Genomic DNA, 14,774 nt, shown 5'->3' on the forward strand with positions numbered 1-14,774 from the left:
AGAGTTTTATGAATCTATGAATACAACACACAGCCATACGTACATTTTCTGATCTTTGCAGATTATCAGTATTCAGTATAATCTAATACAAATGACTGGTTAACTCCTTGTATCTTTTTTTTAAGATAACATTCCTCTGAAACAATAGCAACAAGCCACTTGTCATAAATGTATGTTTCCCTCATTTATTCAATATAAATTGATCCTGTCCTGTTGTAAGTGCAGAGCTTTTATCCTGAGGTCATTGAACCAGAGCAGCATCATCCTCATTCATTCTTACAGTTTTTATTTCCCCGGTCATGTTTTAAGAATCATGACCTACCTCCCGTGCTGCAATGTCAAAAGAGTGAAACACCTCTTTACATTTCAGGAAGTAGCCTTTTGTGACCATCACTTTTCCTTTCGGCATTGCGCTCCTCAGCTCTCTTTGCATTCCAGCTCCTGCTTTCTTCAATAAAGCTTTGGAGACGTCACTGTAGCTCAAGTTTCTGTCTGAAATGTAACAGGTTCTTCCTTGGGTCATGCCTCACCCCTTCACACATTTCATGGAAATCCATTTGGTAGTTTTGGCATTATCCTACTTACAAACACAGATGAGAAAAAACCCTCCTTGGCCCGAGGTTTACAGTTAATCACATTCTTGATACAAATATTAAATTAGAGCAAAACCAAGTAAGAATTTATAATATTTCACATTACACCTATTTTTCTGTCTTTCAGCTGCATGTGTCACATGACTCTTCTGGTTTTATGATGAGGGAATTATCATATTTGCAGAATCCTTGTACCCCTAATAATTTCTAACTAGAAATAATACATGTTTAGAAAAGCCTTCTAATTGCAGTGCATAAAATAAGTACACAATAGGTTTAATGCACAATGAAGACAGTTGTCAAAATCGTACCTCCTGTTCCTCAATTCGACCCCACTTCATAAAGTGAAAGTAAAAAGAGGACTCGGCAAGTGGCAAAAACTGCTGCGTTTCCAAAGAAACAAAACAGAAAGTAACTGGGAGGCAGCGGCAGAACCAGTCCGGACAGCAGACATGTCCGACGTGTATTCTTACCCGCTCCTCGTTGAGCTGGAAGAAAACGACTTCCCGAAAATCAAAATGAAGCTGCTGAAGTACTTCAACAGCAAGAAGTCCGGCGGCGGTGGAGACTGCGAGGTGGACTACCAGAGTGGCAGCAGGACGGCGATGCTGCGCTTCCGCACCGAGCAGGGTGGCCTGGACTCAAACTAGAGAATTATAAAAGTGATCTGACCTCCTCCGTCATTAACAATGAGTTCTTCTTCTTCTCCTTCACTCACAGACCAGAAAAATGTGCTGGGGAAAGAGTCGCACCAGATCCAGTTGGATAAAGCTGTTCTGAAAATGACAGTTCGATTCCCTCCAGATGAGAAGACTGCACCCGCAGCAGCAGCAGCACCATCATCGCAGGTAAGTGAGGTTTAATGAAATGTCAGGTGTCCTGTGTGTGCATCCTGGATAAAGTGGTGTGAAAGTAATACTACTTTATTTGTTTGGAGAAGTTCCATATAAATAAAGATATTACCCCCCCTTTTGGAAAACTTAGTGAGCTTGAACTATGATCAGTTTTCAAAGTATGTTCAATGAGGTGTGGCTTTTAATCAAAGCTATAGAGCTAACAGTAAAGAAGGAATTGAGCATGGACTTATAGCTGAACCCTCTTTGTAAATTGTGGCTGATTCATGGTCCCGGATTTAGAAATCTGGGACAGGAACATTAATTAATTAATAATATATTAATATACAGCAAAACACTTTACAAATCGGAGGTAAATCGATTATGTGTTTTACCTCCTTACTGTGCTTACACAATGCATCGTAAATCAATATACTCTACACTGAGCTTTAGGCCCAGGCTTATGTAGGAGCACATGAGAGTCATAACTCAAGGCCGTGCTGGACGCTGTGTTCTTTGCTCATTTCCCTCCCTGCTGTTTGGAAGCTATAATTAAACAAGGGTCACGCCTTTCTGTGATATTTACTTGACCCAGTTGATGATTTAATTCATGTGTAACTTGTCTGATTGGACATTTAGGGCGCTTATGAGGTGAAACTGGTTACACAAGAAGACAAATAAAAACACAGTTGTGACTTAAATCCTTTTTTTGTGTACTGTCAGAAACAGGAAGTTCCATCGGATAACGTCACCAAGACCTGTAAGTCAAACCAATATGTTTCTTACTCTGTGATTATTTTTTTGTTTGTTTGTTATAGATAAATTATGTCAGACTTGCAGTGTCAAACCACACACACATACAGTTAGTTTCAGTTTTGATTCTCTCCACCCTTCCCTTTGCCTCTCACTCTCTCCTTTTTCTTTTGCTTAGTTGTATCGTGTTTGATATTCAGGCTTCATATGAACCTTAATTACATGAAACTAAATAAGCACGGCCAAACAATCTCCTGTCGAGATTGTTTGAAACTCTCCTTTCTGATTCATCAGAAAGGAATGTTTATTGATGCAGCTCAGATAATGAAACCGACTGCTGCTGATTTCCTGTAAATCATCTGCCTTCACTGTAAAGGGATCCATTGGGCAGAAATTGAATATAACATAATCCTGGTTGTGTTTTCTCTTGTGTTTTTCTAAATTGTATGAATTGTTGTTTTCTTTACCCTAGAATGGGCCCTTTATATTTCCTTACTTTATATTTACATCGGGAGTGGGTCCCCTCTACAGTAACCCAGACTGGAAACAATAAACATTATGACGTTGTTTAACTTGTGACACACACAAAAATGAAAAAACAAAACAAATTCGGTGATAAGAGCTGACAACAGTGAAGAGGTGCTGCACCTCTCCCCTGAATAATGCAAATTTGTTGCCGCTTTGAAAGCTTCTGTGCAACAAACCTCCCGTTGAGTTGTGCATGTGTGACAGTGAGACTTTGGCTCATGTTAGAACATCGCTCATGAGCTAACACCCAGAATAAGCTTTCCCACAAATAAGACATGTCATACATTTTTTGTGTTACTTTATTATCTTAGTTCATTAAGAAATGTGTTTTCAAACACTTAATCTTCATTAACTCACAGCTGAAGTTCAGGCGGAGGCCAAAGGCAGAGACGATGTAGCAGCAGAGGAAACCTCCACCTCGGCTGTTTTAGGGAAAGTTCCTGAGGACATGAGCCAGGAGGTTTTGGAGATGCTGGTGGAGAACATTATAAAGGGAATGAAATCCCCATCTGCCTCGTTCACGTTGGAAATCATTCATGGCATCTCCTCCGTTGTGGTTACTTTCGAGACTGGAAAAGGTATTTGCTTACTGTGTGTGTGTTGTGTTTGTGTAAAAGTGTAATAACAGTTCCAAAAAACAAAACTTGTACAGAGGTTGCCTTTCAATTGAGTGCATCGGTATCATCTTCAGCATATCTCTGCTGATTTATAGTTATTATAATAATGCTAAAAAATAAAAATACCAAGTAAATTTATAGGAGATATTTACAGCACAACACAGGGAGACAACACCGAGCTGAACTACACCATAATTTAGAAGCCAGGGTACTAAGAAATTACTTTTCTGCGACCACTAAAAAACATCCTCACCATCCTAACCACTCCTAGCCAACTCATATAAAATTGTCCAAATTGAGTTTTCTTATTTACTCTTTTAAGGTAATGTAAAACATTTTGTTTATCTCAAAACATGTGTTGTAAGAACCCTCAACTTCTCCTCGGCAAAGATATTGGTGCCATTTTATGAAAGGTATATTAGCGCCGGATTGAAAAAAAAATGATTCATAGCCTAAAATTATGACTTAACTCTCATAATATTATGAAAGTTCATCTTACTACGACTTAATTCTTGTTCAAATGTGATTTCATTGTCATCTTACCACTACTACTACTTTTGATCACTATCCCACAGAAAGCACCGACTTTGTGGCAAGATGCCCTCAAAACAGGATGTTCACAAATAAGGGATTGTCAGTCCGGCCTCTTGAACTCACTAAGCAAGTTGCAATCGAAGACACCAAAAAGTTCGATAAAGATTTCCTCCACCTGTATTTCGAGAATGCAGGGGAGGGTGTGGAAAGTGTTCTGTTTAATGAAGGGGAACAGTTTATCGTCACCTTCAAAGACAGTCAAGGTAACACAGTTATAGTACACGTTGAATATTATTTATAATATATCAATTCTGGACGATTTGACAGTTAATGTGATGTTTTTTTCCTGTAGCTGCTCAGAAAGTCGTGAAGGAGAAGCATCACAGCAAGCAGGAAGAGTTCAGAGTTTATCCTTTCTATTCATCTTTGGGAGCAGCCCTCTATGGCAAAGACAGGCCCTGCTTAAAACTCCCAGCTGCCATCTCTGAACCCGCTGACAATGCAGTGTGGAGATACCTAAATGACCATAAATCAGCATTAGAGACCATTCACAGTGACTTAGCTAAACACTACTGTAGTGTAAAACTAGAAGGATCTGCTGTGATCTTGAGACCCGTAGCTTCAATTCTTGGCCAAAAAGATGCAGAAGCCATCATTAAAGAGTGGAAGAGTACCGTGGGGTCAGCCTTTGCACAAGCTATGTCCAAATTCAAATCCCTGAAGTTTCAGCCAGATTCAGAGGTATTGGAAGAGTGTCTGCAGAATATTGGACAAATGTTACAGAACAAGGATGTGACTTTAGCGCATGATAAAGCCAGCGGCGCCTTGTCAGTGGTTGGCTTTGTGGATGATGTCAATAAACTAGAGCAAAGTCTTCGTAAAACCATCAACAAAATTGAGGGAAAGGTGCAGAGGGAGAAAGCGACGAAGACCGACGTCATCAAAGTGTCCCCAGCAATATTCCACCTCCTGTGTCAAGGTGGTCTTCAGGACAAATTTCGACAGTTGTACCCAGAGCTCAAAATGTCATTCACAGAAGACAGTCCAGATTTGATTGTAACTGGTTTAAGAGATGAGATTTTGGAAGCAAACAAAGTGATCCTTGAAGCAAAATATTCATTAAAACGAATGAATTTAGAAATGGATAAATCTGTGCTTGACTTGCTGAGGTTTGAAGAGCAAGATGAGCTTACAAAGGTCCTGCTGACATCTGAGGGAATAAATGCAGCATTTGAGATCAGTGAAAAGAGAGTGGAGCTCTTTGCTTTTTCTGACAGAGATCTGACCAATGCTGAAGATCATCTGAAAAAGCTTATGATGTCTCAGAACATCAGTGTAGAAGATAGCAGTGTCCTGGAGACTCCGGCGTGGCAGGATCTGGTCAGACAATTACAAGATGCCAACAGCAAGTCATGCAGGAGACTCCAGGTCCTCTGCACTGGTGAACAAGTTGTTGTGTGTGGCCACAAGAGTGATGTCACGAGAGTCAGCGATGAGCTTGAGTACTTCTTAACGCAGTATGCCAAAGTTGAAGAAAGTGTTGATGTCAAGCCCAATACCATCATTGAGTACATTAAAAAATGCAAAACATCTTCTTTGGACCAAGTCAAAGACAAAGTGAAGGTGTCTTTCAGAAACGAGGCCATCTGTCTCAATGGTTCCAGAGTTGATGTCACACATTGCAAGACCTTAGTTGAAAACTTGGTCCAGTCTTTGAGCTTTGAACGTTTTAAGGTCACCAAACCTGGGGTGAAGAAGTTCTTCCAGGATAAAGAAACTATGTACGTGGCCTCACTGTTAACTGACACTGGCTGCTTGGTCCAACTAGTTGATGAGACAGGTGGTGGGCAGGCTGGTTTGGCCCAAAGCCCGGGTCCAAAACCTGTATATCAGTTTCAGACATCTGATGGTGTTGAAATAGCTGTTTGCAAGGCAGATCTGTGCAGTTACCCAGTGGACGCAGTTGTCAATTCTTCTAATGGGCAGCTGCAACACAACGGGGGTCTTGGAGCAGCACTGTTGAATTCTGCTGGACCTCAGTTGCAGGTTGAATGCGACAAAATAATTAACCAGAGAGGGCTGCTCAAGCCTGGAGACTGTGTCATTACTGATGCTGGAGGACAGCTTCGTTGCAAAAAAATTATCCATGCAATTGGACCAGTCTTTGATCCATCTGCACCCAAGAAGTCTCAGGCACAGTTGAAAAGAGCTGTCAAAGGAAGCCTGGATCTTGCTGAAAGGCATGGCTGCATCACTGTGGCACTGCCCACCATCAGCAGAACCCAGGGCTTTGGTCTTGATTTGTGTGCGCTGACCATCATCAAGGCTGTGAAGGAACACTGTGATGAGAAGTATGATGAAAACACCCTGAAGGAGATCCATTTGGTGAACAGTGATGACGCTGCTGTTCAGGCTATGGAGAGAGCTGTCAAAAGCGAATTTGGAAATGGTGGAATCACTCTTCAAACCGCCTCTCCACTTCTGACACAGGCTAGATCTACCCAATCTGACCCAAACTGCTTGGGTCAAGTGACAACCATAGAGGGCTTGAATATCACTCTCACTAAAGGAAACATCGAAGATGCCACGGTAAATAGAATTTAAAAATATTTCTAGTTAAACATGCTGACATAGTGTGATGACAAAATACTAGAATATAATTAAAGCTAGGGTTGTTAAGCGTGAAAAAAACTAGCAAGAGCAGACTACTCTGAAAAAATGCAACCGATACATCCCACTGTCTTCACGGATTCAGCAGTGTACTGTATGTCTCTCTGGCTGAAGACTGGTCATCTTCACTGACCGCTGGTTAGTGATAGACCGGTACATCAGCTTATGTCCAATAATTCATTACCAGAATTATTGGTTGTGTTTACTACAAGAGAGCCACAGACACTTGTGACATTCTTTTTTGATTGTCACATGGCTATCAGGATGTCAAGAGGATTTCAACAAATACGATGAAATGTTTTTCAACAACTTACCAACCCTACCTTTAAATACTATATTGCTAAGACTAACTCCCAGACTTGTGGGCTAATAAGGATGTTGTTAAATGAAGAACTGATAACATTCTGTTTTTCTTAGACTGAGGTGATTGTGAACACAACGTCTGAAGATCTTGAACTGAACAAAGGAGCAGTTTCAAATGCAATACTGCTCAAGGCCGGACCCGAACTTCAGCAGTTGATAAATGCCCAGAAGGCCAGAGGAAGTTTTGGTGAGGTCATTGTGACAGACGGCGGCCAACTGAAGAGCAAGAAAGTCTTTCATGCAATTGCACCTCATTGGGGCAAGGGACAAGGCACAACTGAAACGGTAACATGCTCTATCCTCTGAGTCTGTTCAATACTGTATCGGAACATGTCTCAGATCTACCACTTCTCCTGCTTTTCTTTTGCTAAATGTGATATTAGGATTATACTATATTATACTTATTATTATATCTCAAATTGCATTTGATAGTAAGTGGATGCAGCAGTGTAAACTATCAGTATGTGGTACCTAGATTTTAAAAGCATCAATGCTTTTCCTCACAGATCTTGACTGCCATTTTCAAGGATTGCTTGGACAAGGCAGAGGACACTGGCCTGACCTCTATTGCTTTACCTGCTGTCGGTACTGGAAACCTTGGTTTCCCAAGAGACCTTGTCGCCTCTTCGATGTTGAGTGAAATCTCAGCGTTTAGCATGAAAAAACCTAAGCACCTGAAAGAGGTTGTCATTGTCCTTTATCCAGGCGATGCAAAGACTATCCAGGTAAGGAGACAGAAGAAGCTTTGGAGTAGTTTTGTGTTATTTCCCATGGAAATTAACTTAATGACAAATCAGCGACGGTCAATTAGGTCCATGTTCATGAACATCTGCTCTTGTAATGTTTTGGTGATGTATTGATAATATTGTGAGTGTTTAGTAGAAGTTCTGATTCTGTCTACAGGCCTTTAGGGATGGATTTGACAAGGAGTTCCCCAGTGCCTCATCTGGTCCAGCACCCACAGGTTCCCCACAAAACACCGGTAGGCAAACATCTTTTCAACATTTTTATATGCAGTAAATATGCGATGCTTTTGGAAATGTAAGAAATCTGTAAAATTATTTAATTAACAACTGATCTGAGTGGCTCAGTTATTCTCAAATGTATTTTATTCATAATTTGGTTGATTTGCTGTTGATTTCTTTTCAGTGCAAGAAGGGCCATTCTCAAACGTTAACTCGAGCACTGGAATGCATGAGACCAAAATGGGCGACGTCACCATTCAGGTGGTCACAGGAGTAATAACAAAGGAGACCAGTGAGGTCATTGTCAACGCCTCCAATGACAGCTTCTCTCTCAAGTCAGGTAAATGACAGCGAGAAGAGGAATGGTTCAGCTATGCAGAACAATTACAATTTAAGTTGTATCCATAGACCCCTATCATATTATTGTGTGTCTTTCCCTCCACTAGGAGTATCCAAGGCTATTCTAGAAGCAGCTGGTCCGGCTGTTGAAGGAGAGTGCCAACGTCTTGGTAATGAAACATTTACACCTGACGGGCCAAAGTTAAACAATATTTTTGCTTAGTTCTGGGCATCGAATGATATCAATTCATTCACAATTAGTGCTTTGCAATTAGTTATTTTAAGTTTAAATATTATTACAAGTCCATTGTCTTAACCCTTAGGTGCCCTGCCCAACCAGGGCATGATAATGACCGATCCAGGTAACCTAAGTTGTAAGAAAATCCTCCATGTGATCGAACAGGACGACCCAGGAAAAATCAGCGCGGTAGTTAAAAGTGCACTTGAGATGTGTGTGAAAAACACCTACGCTTCTGTCTCTTTACCTGCCATTGGCACAGGTGAGTCTGGAGTATATTAAATGAAAGTCTCAGTATTAAATCAATTTGGAGATTATTTTATTGAATGTTTCTGTTTACACATGAATTCTATTGATTCAGAGAGAATGAACACAGCCATGGTTCTTCAGTTTTGTTTTTACAAGTGATGATTCGTGCACTGCCTTGTGCAACTTTGATTATGCTCTACCCTCTCAGCTCAAGCCAATATGCAGGCAAGACAGGTGGCAGATGCCATGTTTGATGCGGTGATCGATGTGTTGAGCCAAAACCCTCATGGTTCCCTGAAGACTATTCGGATTGTTATTTTCCAAGCACCGATGCTGAACGAGTTCCAGAGCAGTATGCAACACAGAGGACAAAGCACTGCCAGTAAAACCAGTGATAAGGATGGTGGGTTGTGGAAAAGATTCACATGTAAGTACAGAACAGGACTGTCACTTTTTGTATCAAATATCAAATGCTTCTAGACTGCATCATTTGAAATCGAACAGGTTATTATAGTTTGAATATGAAGCGCATGTACTAATAAATGGCAGAATTTCAAAAAGAAAGTGAAGGCCCTAGTACAGAGAAGAGAAGAGAAGAGAATATGTTCATGTTCCTCTAATCCATAGTCTGGTTTGAATGTGAGATGAATAATGTAGCCCTTGGAATTTGTTCTCACAGCATTCTTTGTGGGTGGAACTGCTGCCAAGCCCCATAAAGAAAGAGAAGAAAACTTTGTCATCAAGCCAGTGGCCTGCGACCCGGCTTGCTTCCACATCTGCGGAGACTCACAGGCCAATGTGGCCTCGGCTAAGCAGTGGATCAATGATCTGATAACCAAAGATTACAGCACAAGCTACATTAAAGACACCGCCATCCTCAGCTTCTCCGACGCGGACCACCAGCAGATTATTAAGATCCAGAAGGCTTTGGGTGTGAGCATCATGATCGAAGGCAAGAAGGATCAAGTCGAATTAACCATTAAGGGATTCAGCAATGGCGTACTAAAAGCCACCGCAGAGATTCATACAATGATGAAAAAGGTGAAGGAAGATGATGACCTGATGAGAGACGTAGTGATGGCAAGCACAGTTGCAGACTGGCAGTATCAACAGCAAGGGCTCCAGTATCAAAGCTTTGATCCAAAAACAAACCTCCACCTCGAGCAAGCAATGCAAAAGAAGCTGACAGATGTAAAAGTCAAGGTCCAAGGTCAAGACTACACAGTCACTCTGCCAAACGGACCGGCCACCAACAAAAAGGGACACACATTGCAGATAAGGAGAATTGACAAACTGGGAGGTATTTGACTGATTGATGAGAGTTCTGTCTAAAAAAAATAATAAAGCAGTAGTAACTGGTGAAAGTTCCAATATGAAGCTAGAATATAATGTCCATTCACACTAGATTTAAACCTTTTATTACCGCAAATGATTTCCCTGTTTTAACACGATTTCCCTTTTTGACCTCTCTCAGTCTTTTTAAGCCAAACATTTATTTTGTTTCTAGATGCATTACCTGCGCACTGGGAGGCTATGCCCCCCAACACTACGTGTGTGGCTGTCTCCATCCAAGAGGAAACACCAGAGTACAATGAAGTCCTGAATCTGTTCCAGGCCTCGTGCAAACAACCAGTCATCAAGGTAGTCCTCATTTAAAATGTACTGTATTTAAAATATCAAGCCTTAGTGACACTGCTTTGTTACTAGAGCAGAACATTTTGTTCTGGAGATTGTTCAATACCAATGTTTTCCTTCCTGATAACAATTTTACACCTGTGCATTTAAAAATTAACAACATATAGAACGTTTTAACAGTTGCATGCTACTAACCCTGTATGGAAGTAAGGAATGATATCATTGTAAACCCATTGAAAAACAAATACAAACAGAGAGTGAATGTCAGAACTTCTTTGATTATGCTCCTGGAAATAACTTTTTCTTTGCCGCCTTCAAAATTGTACTTGTCAAGGGCAAAAAAAGATTCAGATGTAATAAACCATACACACATGAACATGTTCACTTAAATCAAAGTCCACCTGGAAACATGCATACATGAATCTGCAGGATTATTCAATTCAGAAACAGCGGCGATCGCCTCGATCTATCAAGTTTTACACAATTATATATTGAGAACAATTACAATTTTTAAATGAGGCTTTACATAGAAAGGTTAATATTAAACAGTGTTAATCCCATCACACAGACCTGACAACTAATAAACCAGAGTGGTGAGTACTGTGTTTCTATTGGGATGGTTCGGTTCCGTCGGGTCGGTCTGTGTGATACTGGACTCAGTTTCAACTCAAAGACTTAAGATCACAGATCTATAGAATCTATCTCAGCTGATAAGTCATGATCATGGAACAGGAAATCTTTGCAATCGCTGAGCACTCGTGTCCTCCTCATCCTTCCATCTACACACTTCTCTATCAGTGCCAGTGCATCCATCACACAGTATTACGCATGAGTGTCACACCAGTATTACTATATTTAGAGCTATCGTGCAGATAACTTCACACATCAAAAGGATCCTAACCTCCACTCTGGGATATTATTTGGAAATGGAAGTGATGTCCCAGTGGTTTAAACACACACACACACACACACACACACACACACACACACACACACACACACACACACACACACACACACACACACACACACACACACACACACACACACACACACACACAGGATGAAAACTAAAGCCGTACTTGACAATACACGCACAGTGTTAGAAGATATTATTAAAAAATTAATGAATCGTCTCTGCAACTCGTACTATGTTGTTAGTTGTCATATCTTTTTCAATTGAAGGTTCCTAAGGAACGGTTATGACATGCAAGCACAAATATAACGCTGTTGGTTTTAACGGTCATGAAGAAGTGGATCAATAATCTGGCTTCAAATCACCACCTCACGTCTGCACGTCCCTTCCCCCAAACAGTTCCCTACGCATGGGTCAGAGTTAGCGTACAAGTTTGCACATTCTCCCGTCAGGTTTGTTTTTATATAGATCCCAACGTTTGCTTGAGAAGTAGCATTTATCAAACTCTGTTTTGTGCATATGCATGTTATCCACAACACCAGTTCTTTTCGTATCGTCCAATTTAGAGTACCAAAACAAAATTGCCATTTTTTTATTGTCACAAATTTACTTTTCCCTCCTATTTAGATTGAGAGGATCCAGAACCCTATGTTGTGGAAGACCATACAGATCAAGAAGCGTGACATTGAGCAGAGAAACGGTCATCCAAACAACGAGATGCGTCTGTTCCACGGCACCACTGAGACCACAGTGAACATTATTAATCAAAATGGCTTCAACAGGGTTTACGCAGGAAAGAACGGTGAGAAGTTTATGGTGAAAATATGGGACAAAGTTTCACCAGACTCTTCCTTTACCTTTATTGGTAAACTGAAACTGTTCAATAACATTAAGATTTATTTTATTTTATTGAATATTCTTAACGTTGTTTTTCAGTTATTTCTTCATTTTAACTTCAGTGAATGAAAGACAGATGTTAACAGATAAATTAAAACAAAACATGTTTGCTGCTGTTTCATTTTCAGCTGCTGCTTATGGCAATGGCACGTACTTTGCTGTCAATGCCAACTACTCTGCCCAGGACACATACTCCAAGCCGAATCCGAAAGGGGAGAAGTGCATGTACCTCTGCCAAGTGCTGACCGGGGATTACGCGCTCGGACAACAAGACATGATCGAACCACCAGTCAAGATCAACAAGGCCCCTCAGCGGTACGACAGTGTCGTGGACCGCATGGCTAATCCCCACATGTTTATCATCTTCCATGACGTCCAGGCTTATCCTGAGTATTTGATCACATTCAAGTAACGCCACAATGTTCTGACATAACAAAGACCAAATGCTTCCACATTTTATACTGTGTTAAAATCACTTAAAAAGTCTTTGTTTCACATCAGCTGAATAATCGCATTTGTTTTCCCATCTACTTGAGGTATTTGGTTAAAGAAGGTATTTAGTAATCAAGTATTAATCACAAGAGTCACATAGTGCCTGGAAAATGAAACATATAATAATCACATAACAATGTAAAGAAAGGCGAATGATTGTTCACAGATTTTAGTTTTTGCCTGTATGTTATTCTTTGTATAATCAAACTGATGATTGAGTGTTGAGAATAATGGACCTGCTCTCCTGAAGGAAATCATGGGATACAAACTGGTTTTGGAATTCAGATTAGTGTTTACTTTTTGTTTTGAGAGGATTATGGAAGTTAACTGCTGTTCCAATAAACGCGGTGTGCAATTAGAAGTTCATAAGAGCACACTGGCTTGTTCAGTATTTTCTTTATTTGATTTAGAGTTGATGAGTCGAGCTTCATAGTTGTGTCCATTTATGTCTATTAGAGCACCACACATAGGAAATTGTAGTATTCAAAGAAATATCAGTCTAAATATGTAATAATTTCCTAAAATGTACATAGCCTTGTAGTACACACCAGGTAGAATATGTCAAACCCCTCCTTTCCACATAAACGTATACTTGCAATCACAAAGGAGAAACAAATGCAGCCCAAAGCACCAAGTTTGCTTCTCGGTGTGAAATTAGTGTTTTTCCTCTCAAGCTTTCTCAATAACAGTGAATATTCAACCAGACACTAAATTGTGTTTCATCTCTTTTCTCCAGGTTAAGGTATTTGATTATCTGAATTCATACACAATCACTTCAATAAACCTTTATCACATTCGGATGTAATTATTTGAATATATAACGGCAATATAAATATATGATTGTTGCGATGTGGTAATAAAGTTTGGTCTCCTCAGGTTTCTCTGAACGTTCAGTGCGATATATTCATCAATGGCATTGCTCGAATCTCTGGCTCCATCAGCAGGACATACTGCAAGTGTGGACATACAGTCTTCCCTGCTGTTGCCAAGATAAACAGAAGGAAAACCAGGTGAAACCCTGCATGTGTACGGGATGGAGTATATGTGGACGTTTATATAAAACCACGGGAGACAGCGAATATTGAGGAAAAGGATATAAGTTACACTGAATATTAATATTTAATTCAACTTGATTTGTTAGGTGCAAAATTAAAATACACATAAGCCTAAGGTACTTTACATAGTAATATTTTACAATATTTAACTGGGAGAACCCTCTAAAGCCAGACAGAGTGTTGTCGGCCATCTGCCTCGGCCGGGTGGGGGTGAGCGTGGTAAAGAGGGGAAGGATAATAATAATGATAATAATGAGTGGCAGTAGAGTACACATATTTTTTCCCAGTCCCCTTAACAAACAACATTTTAATTCCCTAGATCCCTTAACAAGTCTGACTTGAATAACAAATCATTCCCTGATATGTTGATAAATGACCTGACCCCTGATCCAGATCCACACCAGAGTTTTATGAATCTATGACTACACCACACAGCCATACCTACATTTTCTGATCTTCGCAGATTATCAGTATTCAGTATAATCTAAAACAAATGACTGGATACCTTTCTTGTATTTTTTTTATATCGACGAGCCACTTGTCATAAAAGTATGTTTCCCTCACCTATTTAATATAAGTTGATCCTGTCCTGTTGTGTGTTGCAGAGCTTCTCTCCTGAGCTGCATCATCCTCATTCATTCTTACAGTTTTTTATTCCCTGCTCAAGTTTTAATAACCCCCACGATCCGCTTACTTAGTTTGTTTAAGGCTCCAAAAAAAGGTAATTTTAAAATCAATTAAAAATATATATATATATATATATATATATATATATATATATATATATATATATATATATAAAATGCAGGTAAAGTCCGCGTGTGTGTTCATCCAGGTCCTCTGTGGATATATGTATTTGTATTAATTTTTAAGGTGGACTTCCTGCAGCGCACCCTCCCCACCCATGAGCGCAGGTGTGTCCTACCTGTGTTTAGGAGGGTTTCGAACACGGAAGTTTTTCTGAGAGCCACGGATCGTTTTACCTGACACGCACACACCCAGAGAGAGAGAGAGAGGCTGCGCTGAAACAACACAAACTCCAGTGTGTGCTGGCTGCGACCGTCCGAAGCGTCTCGCTTTAGCTTGAGGGGACTTCC

The 14,774-nt window shown here is 40.3% G+C and overlaps 1 protein-coding gene across 1 annotated transcript; it reads left to right on the plus strand.

Annotated features, from left to right (window-relative positions):
- Positions 1-944: 944 nt before the first annotated feature.
- Positions 945-13,013, plus strand: LOC128455739 (protein mono-ADP-ribosyltransferase PARP14). Its single transcript, XM_053439561.1, has 17 exons — positions 945-1,223; positions 1,314-1,441; positions 2,150-2,186; positions 3,067-3,285; positions 3,900-4,121; positions 4,211-6,447; positions 6,946-7,176; positions 7,398-7,616; positions 7,795-7,873; positions 8,041-8,196; positions 8,303-8,365; positions 8,519-8,695; positions 8,891-9,109; positions 9,362-9,982; positions 10,190-10,323; positions 11,861-12,035; positions 12,259-13,013. Exons 1-17 carry the CDS (start codon positions 1,046-1,048, stop codon positions 12,540-12,542), a joined length of 5,379 nt encoding a protein of 1,792 aa, XP_053295536.1. The 5' UTR covers positions 945-1,045; the 3' UTR covers positions 12,543-13,013.
- The last annotated feature ends 1,761 nt before the right edge of the window (positions 13,014-14,774 follow it).

The sequence above is a fragment of the Pleuronectes platessa genome, chromosome 14, assembly GCF_947347685.1.
Source record: "Pleuronectes platessa chromosome 14, fPlePla1.1, whole genome shotgun sequence".
In the NCBI taxonomy this organism is placed as follows: Eukaryota; Metazoa; Chordata; class Actinopteri; order Pleuronectiformes; family Pleuronectidae; genus Pleuronectes; species Pleuronectes platessa.